Source organism: Pygocentrus nattereri, chromosome 15, assembly GCF_015220715.1.
Source record: "Pygocentrus nattereri isolate fPygNat1 chromosome 15, fPygNat1.pri, whole genome shotgun sequence".
NCBI classification, from domain to species: Eukaryota; Metazoa; Chordata; class Actinopteri; order Characiformes; family Serrasalmidae; genus Pygocentrus; species Pygocentrus nattereri.
Genome location: NC_051225.1, coordinates 31,583,348 through 31,605,369, shown reverse-complemented (window position 1 = coordinate 31,605,369; position 22,022 = coordinate 31,583,348). Strand labels below are relative to the sequence as shown.

Below are 22,022 nucleotides of genomic sequence, written 5' to 3'. Positions count from 1 at the left end.
GGTTTAGGGGGAAACCTTGGTCCCAGTGGATCCCTAGAGAACGCACAGCCATTGTACTTCATCTCGCATTGTCAATTGTGGAAACGGGCTAGAGAGCAGCGAGTCCTGCTCGCTGTCCAGCCGAAGCCTTCAACCATAAATCAGCTTCATAAAGGGGCACGCTCCTTATGTTGCAGATGACTAGAACATGGATTCTGATTATAAGAGGCACCGCAAACACATACATCAAACCAGCAGACGATTTCAGGCCACAGAGGAGAGTGTCTCATATGCCTCCACAAAGAGCCATTTGCAGACGTTTCTGCTGAGGACGACTTCTAATCTGCAACTGCACACCTGAGCCTATATCTTAGTAGCTGCCACTGTTTGCCACTTTTCCTCCTCTTCTTTTTTTACATTTGATAACTCTCAGTGTTGGCGGCCCAAGGTCTCACTCGCCACTGTAAGACAAACAGCACTTTCCATTACCGTAATCTCAATGGCTGACAAACGTTCAAGGAGGTCATGTCGTCTGTGGATAATGAACTCGGCCCTGGTCAAACATTTCTCCACCTTCTCCTCCTCTTCCTCCTCCTCTCTTCATTTCAGGAGGACGAGCTTCGACCGCTTTCTCATCCGCCAGGAATAGAGATTAGAGGGCAAACCAACAGACTGTGGAGCTGTCTCCAAAGTCACTCAGCTCTCGTGAATGCCACCTGCTAGATTCTCTCTTTCTTTTCCTCCCTCCTTTCCTTCCATCTTGTCCCCAACTCCCCCAGGCCTCTTGCTTCTGCGGCTCACCAATCTACTTGGAGGCAGTGGGGTCATAACCAGTAAATAATTGCATGCTTGAACGGCAGCTGTGTCAATATGATATGCCATATGTCCTTCACCCTTATGCTCCTCAAAACAAGCTCTACCAATGCTGCTGGAAGTACTGTATCAGAAGAGACAATTATCAGTTTCCTTAAAAAGTCACATTGTGGAAAATAATACACTGCCTACTGCTTATGGACATTGGCCTAAAGCAGCCTTTGCTTGCCCTTCACGAGTATGTTGAGTATTATCTGAGGATGCATTATAGTTGAATGCTTTTTTGAGAAAGGCTCTCTGTGTTATAGTTCAATTATTCCCAACAACAACAAAAAAACATTATTCAGGGCCTTAAAGGCTTTTTTCAGAGTGCTTCCCTCTTACAGTGGACTATATTGACTGGGTTTGCTGAGACTGAACTGATCTGAGCAGAAATCGAAGGGCTACAATTTGTTGAATCAAGCTGGGGGAATAACAAAGGCAGCCTGGCTTGATGTTTTCACATTGCGGCGCCTCTTGTCGCAGCATCTGTCCTTGGCTTAGGGAAGTCAATTACTGCTTAAACTATGAGGCATATCATTCTGGCCAGTTCTGGAGGCAAATACCTCTCTTTTCTACTCTTTTGTTCCCACTTGGTAAGCACACACGGCGGCAGATGCACACACACACAGAGCCAAAAATTCAACTGAACATACCATAATGATGAAGGTAACAGGCCCAATGAAGCTCCAAATGAAGTGGTTGTCCACTCTCAGCCAGCATCTGCAGAGAAGGCAAAATCAAAGCCATTAAAAATCTAGTTCAAATTACAAGGGAAAAAAGAAAACCCTTGTTAAAAGCATTTATTTAGACAACAAGGTTCTGTCTTGATAAGGATTACACCAAAAAAGGCAAAGCGAGAACGCTATCCCTGACTAAAGTAGCATAGCGTCTGGTGTGGATCACATTACGATGTTGTAGGCCTGCCCAGCCAGTATATACATTACTGTTAAATGCAGCTCAAAGATGGTAATTGTCTGTAAAAGTATCCAGGTGCTCTTGTCTGTGACCTCCGGCAGGATATATTGATTATCTAAATTAGTGCAAACTTACACCGTGCTAATAGAAACCACAGAAGACACACACACACACACACACGCACACACACAGAGAAAAGCCTGCAACACAAGAAAATGACTTCAAACCAAAAATCTCTCTTTTTCTCCATTTCCTTCTACAGTTGCATGTGATGCTGCATTACTGCATTCAGTCATACTGGCAGTTTGAAGAGAAGCCTAAACAGTGCAGTTCGACCTGTTTTAGGCACACATTAATGAACAATGTAAGGAGGAGCCCTTCCCACCTCTAGAGTCCAGCCTGAGCTAAAACACCATCATTAATCTGCGTAAAAGCCTTTTTCCAGTGCGGCACTTGTCTTTGTTAGAGAGCATTTTACAAACAAGAGGTCGCCAGAGGCTCTTTGAGCCAAACACACTAACAAAGTGATGAAAACCACAGTCACTTCAGGTGTCCTCTGTAGACTTAGTGAGTGCATGTGTCTGTGTTCAAGGCAATATGCTCCCTATACGCTTAACTCATCCACAGTGGAGATTCTCATAAGGCTCTGGTCTCCTTGTGTACAAGAGACACTTTAAACAATAGAAATCCACACAGCTCATAAAAAAGCAAATCTGTGTTCACTTACGCTTTTGTTGTCCCATAGCTTCTGTAGTCCACTACTGCAGAGACCCCCACCACAATGGCAGGAAGGAGGTAGCCCGAGACGTAATAATATTTCTTCCGCGAATATTCGCTCTCAAAGACCTCCACCAGCATGAGATAGAGCTGAACTCCCTCCAAGCACATCCAAGCAAAAGAGGCCAGGAAGAAATAATGCAAGATCCCAGCAATGACCGAACAGTCAATCTGTGACATAAACAAAACACTTCAGTAAGATAAACAGACACAGACGATAAACAAAAACATGGCAATCGCATTTATGTGTCTGATGCAAAGAATCAGTATAGTCCTCAGAATGTCTGAACACAGCAGAATGCATCACATTTTGTTAAATATTTTTAGTTAGAGGGGAACAAGGTGTACGCTCGGAAGAATTAGACCGCAGTATTTCTGTTGCGCTCCCCGTCAACAAAATGTTTAAAAGAATATAATAAAACATTCAAATTCACAAAGAGAAGCTCTGAAGTCTTACAAGGAAGCCTCTTCTTTTTTCTTTCTAATTTTTTTATTTATTTCCAAAAATAATGGGCATGTCAGATTGGATGAGTTGTGCTTAGGTTAAGTTATATTTTAATATCTTATCTTTATACTCATGCTGATAAAGTGGACAATTTCAGTGATTTATGCTTCAATATGGGCCTAATGTCATTTCGATCTATTACATGGTGTGAGCCTGCTGCCAGGCTTCGCCCTTAGCATATCAGCATGCGCTGGCTCATTTAGTTCAGTTTACCTTTGACCACAACTGTAAGACAACCTAGCCACACATGGGTACGCTATAATGCTCAGCGTTTACTCAGAGCATTCAATATCATTTACATTTATGCACAGAGGTAGAAAATAAAAAACAAAATATATTCTTGCTCGTTGTGCACAAACACCAAAAACCACCTCTGGCCTATGATTTTACTTGGATGCATGGAAAAAAAGAGTTTGTTGCATATACTTCATACCTGCTGGTGAGGAAAAGGATGGTAAACCGCATGAATGTTTTTACATTCAAATTTCAAGTCATTTGCCTGTAGTTTTAATAGTTATTGATTTTTTTTAATATGTTGGTCATTATGAGTGGATTAGTGTAACTGGATTTAGTCCAAGGATAGTGGGCTGCATATATCTTGGAAAAAATATTTTTCTTTCCAGAAGAATAACTACACCCAAAATCTAAAATGGTAATCATCGGGGTCAAAGCACTACACTTTGATAGGGCATTTTTGCAGCTATATGACAAATGATGAGAAATCCTATTTTTAATCATTTTTTTGGAGAAAAATCAATGCAAAATAAATTAATCATCTGACATCACTGCTTGTCTTCATGCCACAGTGAACCATAGTTACAATGTAATTTATCATTTCAAATCATTTGTGCACTGTAGCACCCCATGAAGGCCATTCTAGGTCACATTTGGTATGCATCATCAGAATGATTGTGCATATACTTATGTGAAATTTGGGTAATTTGATAATCAGGTCCATTGATATTTTAGGTGTTTAAGAAGAAAGTCAATCCCACAGTGTTTGATTAAAATGTAGCAGGTATGTTAAAAGACACAAACTATGATCCAAGACCGTTTTTTGAAATGGTGTGATGAATTGTTTAAAACTAGTTCAAACACTTTTCTGAAAGATAACGAGAGAAAGAAACAACTGGACCATCAAAGTTGGTACTGCACAGAACTAAGTCAACTGACTGCATTTCCACAAGTTAATCACAGTAAATGAACTTGGTTTTATAGTTAAAATTATTCATTTTATTCTAATAGTAATAATAATAATAATTCTAATAATAATATTCTCCCTAGTGATTGATTGCTTAGAAAGAGTTGAAAATGACAGGTTTTGGGATGACTGAGCACAACTACATCCTTCAAAAGCCTGGAGAAATCTGGCCAGTTCTACTCATGAATTTCAATAAATTTTATTTATTTGCATGTTAAATGCTGCACACAGACAAAATTAAGCCAAAATTATATTTCCCTTAAGGCATGTATGCATATATATATATATATATATATATATATATATATATATATATACACATACACACATTTAGAAAACTTAATACATACATATATATATATATATATATATATATATATATATATATATATATATATATATATTTCATTAGAAGTGGTTAAAACACCTAGGCCTAGTTTGCAAAAGTACGATTCCTATATTATGCTAATTAGTTCAAAATCCAATATCATACAGCACACCAATTATCCTTACTCAAGACTTCAAAAAAGAAGGTTTAACTTTCTTGTGGAGAGAGACATCTTGGTATGATTAGACACAAAAGGAGTAACTGAATCACAAAATCAATGGCCAAGTCTCAAAGCTTACCCTGTACTCTGTCATATCGATGCCAATTAGGAAGGTGAGTTCAGCAATGAAGAGGTTTATGCAGAAGTTTTTGTGGATCGTGTTCCTGTCGCTCTGCAGGCCTCGGAAAAAGCAGAAAGTGAATATGCACATGCCAAGGCAGATAAGGGAGACCACAATGCCCACTCGCGTGATGACTGTCAGGAGCAACTTGTGCAAGCCATCCGGGCCCTGGTGAACAAGAGAAAGGAGGGAGAGAAAATATCCGTTTATCAGTAGAAGAGATAAATGGCTTGCCAAGCCAATGATACATCATGTCTGTCACAACCATCTGTTCTAGCTTGCTAAGGGCTATAAAACACAGCCTGTTTTTGTTTTTGTTCAACAAATAAGAGGGAATGGATTAGGGGACCAAGTTATGAATCTGATGTGCTGCATTTCTTACCAATACTTCTTGATGAGCCATGAGAATGGCAAAATTTGTGAGATGGCTGCAGGAGCAGGTTGTGTGGGTTTTGTTGGAATCAATGAGCCTGCAACCTTGTGTGGACCAGTATCCCATCATGCTTCTCTCAGAGTAATTCCAAAAGGAGCAGTTTGAGTTGAAGTAGTGTTGCATCTGTGCACGGAAAAAAAGACATATTCATAATCTCCACACCTAAATTGCATAGCATTCATCGTTCCCCTTGACAAGCTAATGATGCATCTCCCTCGTAGGAAACACTAAATACTCAGTGTGTAGTCCCATTGCTAAACAACTGAGAAATCTAGCATGGGACCATTGATTATATGAGGTGCTAATAGGGAGTATAATGGTTTGAAGGCATGTCTGTGAAAATCACACAATTACTTTGATAGAGAGCAAAAATCAAGCTGGGGCTCCTCTGGGAGCACTTCTGACAACTTTAAAAGACAGAAGATAATTGGTCCTCCGGTAATTTCATCCCACATTGTACGGCTAATCTGGGAGTTAATTTTCCAATCGAAAAAAAGGGAAATTGCATCATTTACATCCTAATGTCGACGAACGAATTAGTATTCATTAAGAATTTCGTCTAGACCCCCTAATAATCACCAGTTCATTCTTAGTTAATTTCATGTTCGATGGCTTAAACAAACTCCTCTATGACCTTGCAAGATATTTTAAAATGAAATAAAGTTTGTACTTTGTACTCTTATCTTTTCTGTCTAGCTGCCCTCTCCTGCTGTGCATAAACTTTGTGTGTTTGTCTATCAGCAGGACTCACATCGATGTGTTCCAGGGTAAAAATCACAGGCTCTGTTATGAAGACGCGACTGGACTCCTTGTTGATTGAGGCGGCGATGACGTCAGAGTTCACCGCCACGGAGAGGTTGCGGCCGTGAGCCTCGCTGCCAAGTTTGATCGTTGCGTTCTCTGTGCTCAGGAACTGGCCCAGATTTTTGTACAGAGCAAAAACCAACTTGGCAACACCTGCAAAAGACAAGAAAGAGAGAAAAGGAAGGGCTGAGTATTCTATGCTCATGAAGTGCAGGATGACTCCTTTATAACCTTATACGATCTTATATGATTGGATACAATCCAGAAAATCTCTTTTTGAAATTGACATTTTAATGTTCAACATGATTATATGGCAGCTCTGACAGAATAGAAATAGAGATCAATGCCTTGATAGCGATAGTTTTGCTTCCTGAGACCAAGCAAAAAATGTCAAACAGGCCACAATAGTCAATAAACTGAAGTTCAGGCATTCACTAATGGATGGTCAGGTGGATAACAGTAATGAAGGATGGTGTTCTTTGTCGCTGTACAGGTGTGAAAAAACATCTGCTGTGTGTGATCGAAAGCTGGAGAGCAGGATTAACATTTAGGAGGAAGGTGGGAGTTGGGGAAGGTGTGAGACAAATGTCCATGGCAGCAGTATTTGAGCAAAAACTGCTGATAGCCAGGAGCCACAAAGATATGCAGAGTCATACCCGGCATTCCCACATTATTAATATGACTAAGAGTCTTTAGACAGTCTCGTCTGAAACCGTTTCAAAGAGATGGCGTCAGTCATAAGTCTGTCAAGTCTGAAATCAATAAGCTGCCATACAATGTTCCCGTAGGAAAGAAATGTACTGTCCAGATCTTTGTCCCAACAGAAAAGACGAGCGTAGGCATGTAATACATCAATTGTAATCATTGCATCAATTCTGAAGGCTATGATGCAGTTCTATCAATCCAACAAAAATGGGTTGTTCCATGTTGTAAAAGTACCATTTTTTTGTGTTTTAGAGTAATTTCAAAGTAAAAATCCTTTCTTTTTTCAGTTTTTGTGCGGTCACACTTGAAAGACTCAAGTATCCACTTACGGCTTTCATTCAGGTAGAATTCGATAAATATTCACCATCAACCAAATACGATCTAATATCAAGCTGCTGCTTTATAAACTAAAACTGTATTGTAGTAAAGCTTAAGGTTCACACCCCTAAAGCGCACTTGGCATCTGTGAAACAAATCTCCACTACCTAAACCTTTTAAACCTCTCTTTCATGCACTAATCCTCTCTTTATACACAAGTGACTTGAAAATTGAAAACAATCTGAAATAGCAGGAAGAACAGAAGGTACTCATAATGACTTGAAATGAGTGAAGAGAATTATCATTATAGACTATTATCAGCTGTTTCTCAACTCCAAATTCTGTTCCAGCTGCCCTCCGAACTGTGGTCACCATAATGGGAATGCTGAAATATACCAGGAAATTTGAATAAATTGAAGCTGAATCTTACTGCAGCTTTTTTTTAAATGTCATTTGTCCTAACTGAATCAGATTTAGATTTCTTTAAAAAGAGAAAAGAACATGGGGTATTACAGCAGCAGCTTGACTAATGACATCTTTTGTCGGGAGGTTTAAATTCTTGATTCTTCATTTATCATTTATCTTAAGCCATGCGGCGCTTCAAGGGCCAATTTCTGGATACATGTTATGTCAATTTTCAGACAGTGTCAATGGGAATTATCTATTAAAATCTTTTTAAGCTTCATGGCCAGAAGGCCAGTCCTGTAGGTAAATCCACTGCCATCCATTATGATGTGATTGTTGTGCAGAGTGTGTGAGCATGTTTCTTTTTATAAGCGTTTATGAAAGCTCATTCATCTGCTCTGTCAATGCCAGAAATGCTTTATGTAAGTATTTTGAAGTCTCGATCCAACACCCTTAAGGTAATGTTCACGCAACATATTTTTGCAGCATGAAATAATCATCTGAAAGCAGGCACCTGAAACGAGCCTCGTGTTACATACTGAAAGATACATATGTCAAAGCTGCAGGTTCAGATTCACAGACCACAGGCTACAGTGAAAGACCAGTTTGACAGTTGCCACCTTCTCCATGGTTACAGCAGGGGAAAAAAAAAGCAGCAGCAGTTAACACTCCTCCCGCTCTATAAACACTTCTACTTCTACTTCTGCCTGAGAAGTGAGTGCGTGTGTGTGTGTGTGTGTGTGTGTGCGCGCATGTAAGCGATGGGGCTTACCATTCCGACTGTTCAGCTTAACAGTATTGGCAGACAGCTGGATAGATATACCGCCCTTGCTGCTCTGTGGAAACTTGAAATCCTGCACCTGGCCATCTGTGCTCAGCACGTAAACATCAAGGACTAGACAGAAAGAGAGAGACAGAGACAGATAAATAGAGATGATAAGAGAAGGAATTTGTGTAATCGGAATTTTTAGCATTGCTGCCTGAGCCTATTGCTATTACTACAGGCAAAAATATCACAATATTTCAAGTTCCAGGAAAGAAAGTATAAAATATTAAAAATGTTTGCGCAATATAAAAGTGCAGTGCTACATTAAACATCCACTGAAGTCTGAATGAAAAAAATAAAAAATATGATAAAGACTGCTTTAGAACCACTGGTTATCTGGGCATGGTCCTAAAATTCTAACAAGCACACCTGATTGATAACCCATAGTCCAAACTCCCAGTCTGCTACTCCAGTAAACACTGTAGCACAAGCAGGGAGGAAACAGGCTCAACATATATAGCTTGTATTGCTGAATACTCTGCTGTGTCCACAGCTCCCAAAGATACAGTGCCCATCACTGTGTATTATTCATTTAAATTATCTACGCATCCTTCACTGGTGATACTCACTTATATTGCTAGCTGGCACTTTCACAATGGCTGGTTCCATAAGATTGTCAGCAAGGACGAAAGCTCCTTCCTCCAGAGTATCCAGTAACATGGTTGCAGCGTGTGTCTGCTCTGTGCTGTTCATGTCTCGCCAGGACTTCAGAGCCTCAGGACGGAGGAGGTTGTCAACCGTATCCACGATAGCCTGCAGCCACAAGAAACAGTGGTGTCAGCAATTATGACAACACCACGGTCAGAGGTCAAATCTCTCAGTCTATGTCAGCAGCGGTCAGCGTATGACCATGAAAACAAACAAATACACCTTGACAGCATTAGCTCCATGTAATTTGTCAATCAAATTTTTTTTGATTGACTTTCGTAACAGCACATTTCATTCAAGCGCAAGCAATAAGGAAAGTTGACAAAGTGCCCTATATACAGTGCAGCACATATGTACACGAGGACATACACAGCGACACAATTTTTGTTGTTCTGGCTCTGTATTCCAGCACGCTGGATCTGAAATGAAATGAAAGGATGATGGGGTTAAGGTGTGTAATGTCAGCTTGAATTCAAGGATATTTACATCTACATTGGGTGAACCACAGGAAACACAGCCCTTTTAATACAGAGTCTCCCTATTTTAAGAGGCCATACGTAATTGGAAAAATTACCATAATCTGAGATAAAAATGTCATGTTTGGTACTTCGATGCTAATCCAGCTTTAGGTCTGCCACCCAAAGATATCACTAAGTGCTTCCTGGGTGATGCTACTCCTGTCTTATAATGCAGCTATATTTACTTTCTACTCATTTCAGTGTTTTTTGCCTTCAGTCTTGCTCTTGGTAAATGCAATAGATGCTCAATAAGGTTCAAGCCAGATGTCTGACTTTGCCTGTCAATAACATTGCAGTTCTTGGTCTCTATTTCGTTCAGCTCGTTGTCCTGCTGGAAGGTGAGTTTTGAGACATTTCGTTGGATCAGAGCTATTAAGATGATTCTGTAGAATTCTGCTTCTGCGATCAATAAAGACAAGTGGGCCAGTTTAAATGGCAGCCACACATGCGCTTTCATGTTTCACAGATGAGATGGTTTGCTTTGGGTCATGAGCATGCTCTTTTTTTTTTATCACCACACTTTCCTCTGTCTGGAACTCTAGGACAGGTTCATTTTCATTTTATGCACACATAGAACGTTGTCCCAGAGCCATACAAACTGCTGTAGTCTGACCTGCGGCTTACCCATAGTTTACTTCTTGTGGTAAATTCAATGAGGTTACACTGTGTACTCTTCTGTGTATGGTAGCCTTTAATAGATCTAAGTCTTCACTGTGATGTTCTTAACTTGTTTTGCAGTTTCATTTGATGATTAAAAGTATACTTTAATCATACACTACTGTGGCCTCTGTGGCAACCACTGGGTTCATTTATTTATTCTGATTGTTCAGCTTTGTGATGACCTACTGTACTATAACTCACATTTCCATGGACCTCATGCTGAAAGACTCCAGATGCAAATGCTACATCTAGAATCAGCTGTATGATGCAACAACATGTAGCTGGCCAAGTACAATATGACAGCCAACTGTCCAATTAATTATGGTCCTAATAATAAACAACAAAAAATGTGTCACTGTCCAATCACTCATAGAATGCATTGTAATTATGCTTCAATTCTGTCCGGATGCCCCAGTGTCCAAGCCGAACCACCCTGCTCGCGTTTACATGCACGCAGTTTTACTTCGCAGATAATTTAACCCTCTGCAAATTACATGGGTTGTTTAACCTCAGGCTCTTTCCGCACCATAGTGGGTTTCTCCTCTAAAAACAATGGCTCTAATGTTGGGCGTATTCCCTTTTTTACTACCTTCAAACTGTCACCAAAAAATCCATGGTATATAGTATTACCAGAGCAACTGGGTGGATGTGGGGTGATTAAACATCATGATTAAATGACGTTTAAATAAAGAGGTTAAAATAACATTCATTTAGAGGATAGCACAAATCGATTGACTAGTGTTAGAATGAAAGCTGAAATGGAGCACGCTCAATGGTGTGCACACAGAATGTGATTCTGATTCACGTAGCTCTTCTTGTGGCTGAACTGCTGTCATGCTTAGTTTTTCTGAGGTTTTTTCTTGGCTCTGATTTCTCCCTTTTTTTCCTGTTAGTGCCACTTATTACTGAGCTCACACACCAGCAATCGGTGAGCCCTCTAAAACATAAATGGGTGGCTTATTTATCCGTTCAGACATGGAATAGAAATCGGACATGTCATAATTTTGAAATACCGTCAATCATATGCACGTACCGCGGTACATCATACTGCCCAAACCCACTAGGCACCAGCTCCATAAGAAGAAATCACAGCTTTAAGAATAACAATGTTTTCATGATCTTGATTCAGCACTGAAAAAGACGTCCTGCTTCACACTTAATGTAGCCATTCGAATTCAGCCTCCAGAAAGAATAAAAGGCCACAAGCTGACAAGCTGCAAATCAGAACGTCAATTGAAAGAAAAATTAAATTAAAAGAAAACGAAGAGAAAAAACAAACTGAAAACAAAACCCTGCATCAGGCTGGAATAAGATTAGTAGCAGCAAAAGAATCCAAGCCACCGAATACATTATATATGGCAAGAGCATGGAGGGCACTGGCAGTTCAAAATGCAGGGAGTGATGGAGAGAATGAGAAGCTATATGGCAGGACGACAGGAACATGCCGCTGAGCAGAGTCAAGGAAGGAGGGACAGAAAAGTGGGGGAGGGACGTGAAGAGAACACAGTGATAACGGTAGCGTGGCTCAAGTATACCTTCATAAACGCCCTGCATGTCCTTTCTCGTTTTTGAAGCTTTGTCATTAGAAGGAAGACAAAAAGAGAGATCAAAGAAAAGAAAGAGACCATTAGAAATGTGTGGAGGTTCTGCCACAGGTAACCATCCCACATGGGCTTCAGCAATGAAACAGTTGAGTTTTCCTGAAGCCTTTTCTATTACAAATGAAGCCAAAGTTTGAAAGATGGTGTCTGGCCAGAAAAAAAAAACTCAGTGCAGTGCAGACTCATAACAACAGTTTGCCAATAATAATAATTTCTGCAGTTTACTTAAGGCTGGAATCCCTGACAAAGGTGCAGCTGCTGAATCAGCTCCATGTGTTTAAATCCTGATGAAGACCTTCATTGAAATCAGTTACAATAATATTTAATAAAGCATGCACTCATTTTTGTCCAATAGTTAACTTTCAAATTTAAAAATATGTAAGAGAAATGTTTGGCGTATTATTTTTGTTGTTTATTTTCCACTTCTCTGTATGTAGCCTCATGGAGCCAGGTGTGATCTTGTACTGAAAATGCATGTCTTGGGACAACCATGAGAATTTTTGGGCTAAATGCAGGTAGGAACTTAAGACCTATTAGGGTTGAAAAAAACAGAGTGAAATTTCTAAACCAGCTCAACACCGTGTAAGTCTCCATCACTGAAAAGTCTCACAAACACTGCAGAGAACACATTACACATGGCAAAACACATGATCTCTTGCAATGGAAAAAATGTTGTGTAAAACTAGACTATACTTCCGCTTTAGACAATATCACTGGGCAAGTAATGAAGGCTGTCGATGGGTTACCAGTCCATGTGGCCTCTGTCTCTCCGGATTGAAACAATATAGCTGGAATAAAAGTGATGTAGAAATAATTGGCAGCTATGTTCCACAAAAGACAAGCTCTTGGCTACACAATGTGTTGTCTTGCCCACTAAAAAGCAGGCGTAAAAGATCACCCTACCTACAGCAACCAACAGAAACGTTAAAAATGCATAAACACATGTACTCACCATTGAAAAATGCCACGTGCTTTGTCCACAGCTATACCAAGCACTGTGGTCTGAAATTCTGCCTTAAGATGTGACCTACATATGCAGCTGGAACCCCCTTTGCATTTAGAGAATGAACTTGCTGCTTTATATGAACAGTAATCGAAATACAACCATGACTATCCATTTTTGTCTTTTACACATCAAATTGTAAACTAAACTTTTATTATTCCACTTGTTCACAAACAAGCCAAATCTCATTTGCTCTGCGTTGATTCCTTCAAAGAAAGTGTTTTAATCAGTTTCAGTGAATTGATTTTGTGCATCAAGCACACCTCTGACAAAACTAAACTGAAAGGATTTCTGAGTCATTCACTTTGAAGAATGACCGTGAGCTAATGTTACTGTTTTGTTAGCCAACTTGCCTCATTTGGATAACAGATTGTACTTGGACATTAAAAGAGCACACACTTGAGTGATTGGGGGCGTACCTTCGCAGTGGATTTTGCCAGCAAAAGCTTAACAGCTTGATCTGTATTCTCGGCACAAAACCACATCTGGCCCCATGAGACTACTCTGCTGTAGCTCCTCCAAGCACATTGGGAGTATCTGTTGCACGTTTGGAGCAATTCTTAATTAAATCATGGTGAAAATTCCTAAAGAATCTTAACTGAACTGAACAGTTGTAAAGTCAGAAACCTATACCTTTGATGAAAGGACAGCAGCAAGGGAAGAATAACTGCAATTATACCTTGTTGAAGCTCCGTCCAGTAGAGTCCTTCTCGCTAGGCCTCAGCTCTTGCAGCTGAGCATCTAAGATGTCCACCAGCTGCTCCATGAGCCTCATGGTGGAGCTGATGTCACCAGGGAAGATGGGTCCTTTGGTGTGCTTGGCCAGCTCGTTGGCCAGGTTGGCTGCATTCTCCCCGCTCCGGATCTGAAAGATCGAGCAAATTAGCCTCTCAGCAGGAGTCTGAAAAATATCATTCTGCGTCCGTGAGCCTCTCGCCCCTAATTATGACATCTTCACGCTGTGAGGAAATATGCTTTGGTAACAGCACCCATGAGCCGTCACTTAGTAATTAAAAACTGATAATGTTTCCTGAGCGCGTTATACAAGGGTTTTTTTCTGAATTGAATAAAAGTTAATTTTGCGGGTGCACTAGGTGCGGGTGGTCCATTGTGTCTAATGGCGGCCCATTCTATCCTCAGCCAGCAGCAGGCATTAGCCCTTTAAGAGCACACATTTAGAAGAGTATTATCAGATCAAGCAGCAGGGCGCCCTATTGGATAGCTCAAGGCTACGTTTCTCAATCTTAGCCAATGATAGCGGGAAGCATGGACCTCAAAATTCGGCACTGGGGGCTGTTTTATATTCATAGCAGTGAGCTCAGCAAACTGTCTGAGCTATTAGGCACATTTGTATTGCTAGTAATGTGGAGTCGGGTCGACACAAACCTTCTGAGCTACTTGATTGACCCAGTGGGAGGTGCAGTTGCTTAGATCAGGGCCTTTCGGGTGCCAAGCCCCAGTGGAGAGCACACACAGGTAGGAGGCAGTGCCTATGAAAAAGAAAATTCAAACCAATTTTATGAAGCGTTATGAAACATGACTGCACATTTTGCATGACTTCACTGGTATTAGGACATTTTGATACATTAAATGGTACATATGGTTATGTTTTTATGTGCCAGCAGTTTAATCTTATGTGTTCAAAATGACAGAGTGCTCTCTCCAAGATGAACTGAAATTCCCAAATGTTATAACACATGGCACAATATTTCCTCAAAACTGTCCTGTTTAATGATCCCAAATGAATAGCGATTAGCCTCCCCTGGGATTTAGTGCATTGCTATCGCATGCAGTGTCGAAGCTACAGCGAATTTGTAGCCCTAAGGACATACATGCCAGCTAGGGTGTCTGGTGAAGTAAACATGCCTACCTCTGGTTCCTTTGGGGCAAGGCCGCTCCACTAGCATGCCCCTCTGAGTCTGTGGCCAAATAATGTCCCTGCGCTCCACGCTGTCGCAGAAGCGCTCAGGGGGAGGGAAAGAGTCCAGGGACGGAGGAGTAGTGGTCCGGGGCGGAGCTGCTGGGGGTTTTGGGGGTTTGTTACCAACTCGCGTTCCCGTAGTGGTTATGGTCGTCACTAGGCCTTTTTGTTGGGTTGTTGTTGTCGTCGTAGTAGTCGTTGTTCGCGGCAGCACTGGCGCCGAGGTGACTTCAGAGATAGGTGGTGCTAATAAGAAATGAAGGTAAATTTAGCTCATGTTGACCTGTTTTCCTCTCAGGGTGATGCCAGCTCAATTGCCAACAAATTTGTTTTGATTTTAAATCAAATCCTGAATTATATAGAGAAGCAATATGGAGACACTGTTTCTCATGACCTATATATTATTCTAGGCTCTGGGTAAGTGGCATAAAAAGGTGATGACAGAGAACACAGTGCACATGCCTGTTATTTTCAAATGTTTTCAATTAGCTTCCAACAAAAAAGCCCCCATCTCAGTATGCTGTTTTGTTTGAACATATTGAACAATATTCTGCAACGACACCCTGCCCCCACCACCTGCAAGTTCCTGTTTTAAAGTCAGCATGTGACTAATGTGATGCCATAGGCGACAAATATTTTCTAATTTGGGAAAAGAAGGACACACAGCAATGTACACAGCAATGTAAAATACACTTGTTACAACTCTTGAGATCACACTGAGTTGTGATCAAGGTTTCTCATAGTATATCAAGAAGGCTAAACAGCATGTCAGAACCAACAAGCAGTGTTTTATCAAAAAGTCCGTTTGCAAAAAGAGTGGTGGTGACTTTTCATGTGCCTTAGAGGAAGAGCATTCATGCTTTCACACCGCCAGACTGGCTAGTGCTGAACAACAGGGGGATTTGCGAAGCTTGTAGAAACTGGTAACGACTACCACTGGATGTGTAACTAGAAAAAAAGATGAAAATAAAAATAAATAAATCACACTAGCTGAAAACTAAGACTAGCCAAACTGGCTAAATTACACATATAGTATTCAATGGAAACCCAAAGCTGTAAAATCACAGCATGTTCAAGAGCAAAGAAATACGTCTGAACAGTATCTGCTGCTTTCAACTGGAAAACAAGACTCTGATGGAAACAGCTTGGTCTGGCAGCCTGCTGATAATAGCCCCATGGAGTGTGTGAGAGATTCCAGCGCAGTATGTGCGCGAGAGAGCTTTCTCTTTGAGGTTGGTCATGACCTACTGTGAATTAGTCTCGACTGACCGGTGGAGAGCTCCGGTTCAGCCCAGTGTGGATTCGGCCTGGACCTGCGGAAAATGGCTCCGGAGGCTCCACCATCAAACACTGATGTTTCACCTGATCGGATGTTTTGACACTCTGTCTGCCATGCTCAACTGTTCTCTCCTGGCAATCCATTTCTTTTGCTAGCACTCAACATGTGTAGATTCTCTGCTTGTCATGCTGAGTGAAATAACGCAGGGCTTGAGGTTCTACCAGCAATTGGAAATCTCTGCCGTACATCACAGTGCACAATAAGCCATGAGTGTATGTAATACATGTTGAAAGGCACTGGCTGGAATGGGCAGCGCAATGAGGCCAAGTAAAACATGAGAATATCCATTACTGGTGGAGTAGAAGAGGACTGCTCACACTTGATTATGTCTCTGTGACTGTAATTTCCTTCATGAGAAAGTTCAGCACCTATTCTACTTAATACCTTTACAGCAATAATGCATGCACAATTTCATATAAAACTGTCTGCTGTGGTTATACGAGCAGCGCAACTTGCCAGACATATTAAATGAAGCTCTTTTCAGGCATAGGATCAACAAATGTCTCTTTCAGGTGCATTCTGAATGCCCGAAGGCAAGCTCCCACAATTACGACCTACTTTGTCATGCAATATGAAAGACATGAAAAATGCAATTTTCTGAGGCACACTTTGCAGGGCAAATCATGAGTGTGTTGAAACCTTGCTCAAGTTATAGCACCACTTGACTCTGGGGGAGCCAAACCCTTGGGGTTCTGACTCGGACCCAGCTTTGCTGTGTGCGGTCCAGTACTCAAAACCACAACGAGCCGCATTATTTGTGGGGAGTGAAGGACTGTTGCCAAGTAACATGTTAGCCAATGAAACAGCTACATGGTCTCATGGTAGAGTTAAGTGCTTAGCATTCTCCTTCAAACACACTCAATGCTCAGCGATGCGGCGGCGAGTAGTTCAAGAATTCAATTCACTGCTCGAGAGTACAAGAGAGACTTAATGCACGAGTATAAAAAACAGAAAGGGTCGAAAATGAAAAAAGCAATATAAAACTGTAGAAATGTTTTACTCCCTTACATCCAATTTATACTTCTTCCCTCTATATTCTCAAATCAGGTTAGTGTGCAACTCAACATCTCACAAAGCCCACCCCGTAAACTAAACTTCCCTGGTCTTAAAATTTCAAAAGATATAAAGCAAACACATTCATGTAAGGGTTTTCTCTTCTCACACATCTATTAAATGCTTTTTTCAAAGACCTGTCAAGTACTTCGCTATCTAAGCAAGATCCAGTCTTGCAATGAAAGATTATATTAATGGATTATATTATCCCAACCGGTCGTGATGAACCTTTGGACATAGCGTTCAGATAGAGAATAGGTCTGAGGCAGAAAGAGCCTCCAATTTTGTCAGCTAAAGACATGTCAGCCAAAATAAGCAACACTGGCACCTCTTAAACTTCATTCAAAAGTCTACAAGAATGAAAAATAAATGGCACTTGAACCAGTCAGACACTTTAGATAACTAATTTTAAGCCTAAAGTTGCTTATGAGGGGTTAGTCGCAACAATCTCAGCCATCACGCGTTCCACAATGACGCCTGGATTCATTATGTTACATTATTTCCTTGCGGAACTGAGCTGAGCAAATCTGAGTGGGAGGAAAAGAAGAAGCAGTAGGCTGCATATCACCTTGTTACGTCTGCACTTCTTTGGTTCACAAGACGAAAATGACTGTATTTGAAACACATTCCCCTTCCCCACGTAGCAGGACTGATTTCATTGCAGTGGTAGTACTTATTCAGGTGCTACTGTCGCCTCAAAATTGAGGCTATTGTGGGGGAGGCATATCATAATCTTTCAAATGTCTAGTTCGCATTTGTGAGTCATGGCTAATTTGCTATGCTGTATGAGCAATGTATGAAAAAGAGTGCTTTTATTTTCTGTCTCCCACCTGTTTAAAATGTCTGCCGAGAATTCTGTCAGTAGACAATACCTCTGTCTGGGACTGTGCAATATCCTCTGGAATTGTGAAATATTTCTTATTTTCTGTCACTGAGAAATCCATGTATGTATGGGGGTTTTGTCCACCCACATGTCACATGCCTACTTTCTGTGGGGCTGTACTAATCTCTGCAAGTATCAGGAATCCTACTGCTTCTTTTTTTTTAATGGAAAGCTTGCGATGTGAATCTAGAGCAGTGGCTAGTCTGCCATATGCTGCTGTCAAGGGACTTATGCTTTCTGCATTGTTAACAAGTGATTTCAGTCAGACTCACAGTGGCTCAAGGTGTTAATAAACTAGGTTGTCGCATGAAAAGATACTCACTATTGTCTTGCACAGTGATGTATTTGAAGCGCTGTATGTATAAAGGTATGTGAACCTTATGACTGTAAAACCATCACATTGCAAGTGCTTAGCGGGCTTTGGCAATATCTCAGAAATATGACATACTGAGATGTGAAGATGATACTAGGGTTATATTTTTCCATATCGTTTCGATATATAAGATTTTCACACAAACAAACTCCCAGTTCAATTACTTTTATAAGAATTAATATAAGAACGATTCTGAGCTGCTTCTTTCATCAATTTCTCACCATATGCCTTCAAAGTCTTATACTAAGACTACCTCAGGGTTTGCGTTTTGTGATGCCCCAGACTAGAAGTGGGTGTTCACTCAGCCACCATTCACATAGTACTTAAGTATTCTCTGATATTAATTTGCCCTATGTTACAACACAAAAACATTTTTCTTAAGCTCAGTAGACCAGCAACCCTGAAATTAATATGTCTGTGAAATGGCAAGCCCAAAGGGAACCTTCAATTAGCTGTCAAGGAAGAAGAGAAGGGGAGAGAAATCTTGCAAGGGAAGAGTTATAACTGATATATTCATAAGCAGCTGAGGTGACAAGACACTCACATAGCACTCCTAAAACCCCCTAAAGTTACTTTAATAACCCAGGAACCACCACAGGGTATAGGAGGATTTGATTCATTGGGAACATAAAGGCAATAATCTATGACAAGAAAAAGGGGAAGCTGTTGTGTGTTGTCAGCACAGAAGGAGAGAGGGATTGTACTGAGTCCTCCAGTGCCAGTACTGTCTCTCTCTCTCGCTCTCTCTCGCTCTCTCTCGCTCTCTCTCGCTCTCTCTCGCTCTCTCTCGCTCTCTCTCGCTCTCTCCTCACACACAGTGTGAAAAATGAAAAGTGACAGCCAGTGTATATTCTACATTACGCTTAATGGTCGCACTTATGATGTGCAGAGCTCGCTTGTTCACATGAGTAATGCGTGGCCCGTTAGCCGCGCCTTGCTGTGTTGAGAAACTGCAGCCAAAGGCTTTTGGGGGGTTCTGAAAAGGTGCATGGCAAGATCAATGCCTGGGGTAATTTGCGAAGGAGATCTGTCGAAATCTGTAGGAGTGACACGGGGTCCTTCAGCTGCCGCTGAGTAGATTATCAAGCTCAGTGCTGGAGCTGAGGACGTCTTCTCTGATTAGCGCCTCTTCTGTGCTACAATGAGGCAGCGCTTTAAACACTGATCTTCATCAGGACTGAAACGTAGCTCCCAGGTGGTAATCAACCACTAATGGAAAGTGCAACAGGAAACAGAGGGAGTCAAAAAAACGCTCCAACAATCACAGGCTTTTGTTTAGTTTTTTTCCCCTAGTAGGAGTGTCAGAAAGCAAAAGTTCACAACCTTAAAAATCACAGTGGCAACCATGTGATCCTTTAGCTGTCATAATGGCAGGGAATACATAGCAGTTTCATTTAGTAAGGACACTATAGAACAATTTAAATGGCTCTTTAAAATGTAAAAATAAGACATACATCCTCACAATAAGACTATGAGTTTATATGCTTAACACTTTTGCACTGCCAAAAGGGCTACAACTGTCTGCATGTCTGGCTGCCACTCTAGAATGCTTCATTTACAGCGTGAGCATTTACTTAAGACGCCCTGCATTAAGGCTCCTCAACATTTAAGCATTACCAATTAAGCTTATGAAAATATGTGCTTGAAGGCCACAAAAAAACATCCATACTGAAATCTGTATTCATTAGAGGCCACATGCTTAAGACAGAAATGGTGAGGGAAAAGAACCAAAGCACTTTGACCTGCATAACTGGGGCTTCTTCTAAACAGGAGTAAAAGCACTACAATTTTATTGAGCTAAATTGCCAATTATCATAATTAGTGTCAAACTAATTTCATTAATGAGGGAGAAAAATGAGATTAAGCAACAAGCTGTGCAATGTGTTTGCTGCCCTAACTCCAACAGCTGTATCACATCCTCCCAAGGCTGTTCCTGAATTTCTGTTACTCAATAAGGCTGAAAAGACTGAATTATGAGGATTTGAATGATTACTATCCTTGAATAACCTCATATTCCTTCACTTTATCATGACTGTTCTTGCATGTATCATTTAACGCTATATACTGGAATTGTATGTCATTCACATCAAATCTTGGTAAGTTAAAGTGTTAACAGATTACTGTATGCAGCATATTAGAGTAAGAAGCAAGAAACCCAAGATCGAGGGTAATCGTTTTCTTGTAGTCACGTTCGTTCTACACAGTGTGGTGATATGGACCTGCACGTCCTGGTTGGCCCCAGTGACACAGATCAGGCAAACTGGACAATTTCTGTCTGCCTTCTTTTGCAAAATGAGGTAGAATGTTAAATCCATGGAAAAGCTTGACAGTGTCAACAGCAGGCCAGCTGACTTAGCCGTGTATTTTCGCTGTCTGTGCTCTCTGCGTGTCTCACATCCCAAACAGCATAGCCAAGTGAGCCGAGGCTTCGTTTGAATGAGCTCCGCACAGGCGCTGCTCACTCGCTCACTTGCGCGGGTAAGTCAGCAAATTCTCCCACACCTTCAGGCTATATCTCGCTCACACTGAAAGGGGGGGGGATATCTGTTCCCAGACATCTGAGAGATTTGGTCCAAACGTTTGGAGTCCGTTGGCAGTGCTCCATCAATACTTTGAATGATGCTGGACTGGAATATTTCTAAGAAGCAGTGAAAGAGAATCCATTGATTCAGGTCACATTAAAGCTCTCTGGAAACAGTTGACTCTATCCAAGCACAGAAAAGTGTGCGAGTGCAGCTTGACTCGAAGCGTATCAATAAGCAATGTATACTCTATGAAAACCTACCGTTTGATAAAACATTCAGAGCTCGTTTCAGCTCTACCTAGCTGTAGTTAAATGATGGAGCTGTTCTATTCCGTAACAACCCCACAAACAACATACGACAAGGCAATGCCACGGGTCTAACAGCAAACACTGCATTATGTAGTGTGCTGTTCTTTTAACAGTCATGTCATTCATACATTTATGAATGACAGCCGTAGTGGAAGAGCATATTCAGGATGAATTTGTTCCACCTGTAGACGTCTGAATCTGAGGGTGGAACCAGCAGCATGCAGGAGAATTTCAAGCAAACAGAAAGCATGGCTATCATCTCAGTTAGTCGGCTGATTGTGAGGAATGTGAGTGAACTGCAGTAGTGGTAATAAATAAAGACATGTGAGTGGAGCCATAAAAATCATGGCAGATTAGATTCAAGTACATTGAAAATGATTTATTATGTTTGAATACATCATAAAATGGGAGAGCTCATAGCTCATCAGCACTGATTGAAGGAGAAATGAATACCTTTATTTCCAGTGTAAAGAGTAAATGGGTAGAGTTGGCCTGTATTGACTACCTCTTATCATAGACGTTATGTCAGTTATTTAACAAAGGAGCCACATTTTCTTTAGCCTGCACTAAAGTAAAGCATATCATGTTTGCTTGCCCCAGTCCTGAATCAAATCCTTTAACACTACACTATTTAAGTTTCAGGGATTTTTTTGGGACATGGTGGAAATGTGTAATTGAATGCCACGTGCAAAGAAGAGGTTGTAATGTAGGTTGTGTTTCGAACCCCTTCTGCAAACAGATGAACCTGATGATTGCAAGCTCACTGAAAGTGTATTCACAGAGAATTCGGTCAAAGCT

At 41.0% G+C, this 22,022-nt stretch overlaps 1 protein-coding gene across 50 annotated transcripts in view; it reads right to left on the bottom strand.

Annotated features, from left to right (window-relative positions):
• adgrl2a (adhesion G protein-coupled receptor L2a) overlaps window positions 1-22,022 on the bottom strand; it is a 101,817-nt gene that overhangs the window by 14,995 nt on the left and 64,800 nt on the right. For 37 of the 50 annotated variants that reach the window (XR_005131505.1, XM_037545231.1, XM_037545251.1 and 34 more), the window contains 11 exons: window positions 14,693-14,989; window positions 14,209-14,312; window positions 13,502-13,687; window positions 11,754-11,792; window positions 8,962-9,145; window positions 8,339-8,461; window positions 6,086-6,291; window positions 5,284-5,457; window positions 4,860-5,069; window positions 2,477-2,697; window positions 1,488-1,554 (listed from right to left, as the gene is read on the bottom strand). Coding sequence is in view for 49 of the 50 variants with exons in the window: in XM_037545231.1 (XP_037401128.1) it covers window positions 1,488-1,554; window positions 2,477-2,697; window positions 4,860-5,069; window positions 5,284-5,457; window positions 6,086-6,291; window positions 8,339-8,461; window positions 8,962-9,145; window positions 11,754-11,792; window positions 13,502-13,687; window positions 14,209-14,312; window positions 14,693-14,989 (1,811 nt within the window). In the remaining variant the exon portion in view is untranslated. The remainder of the gene's footprint in view (window positions 1-1,487; window positions 1,555-2,476; window positions 2,698-4,859; window positions 5,070-5,283; window positions 5,458-6,085; window positions 6,292-8,338; window positions 8,462-8,961; window positions 9,146-11,753; window positions 11,793-13,501; window positions 13,688-14,208; window positions 14,313-14,692; window positions 14,990-22,022) is intronic. The other 13 variants (XM_037545246.1, XM_037545249.1, XM_037545240.1 and 10 more) reach the window with 1 other exon arrangement.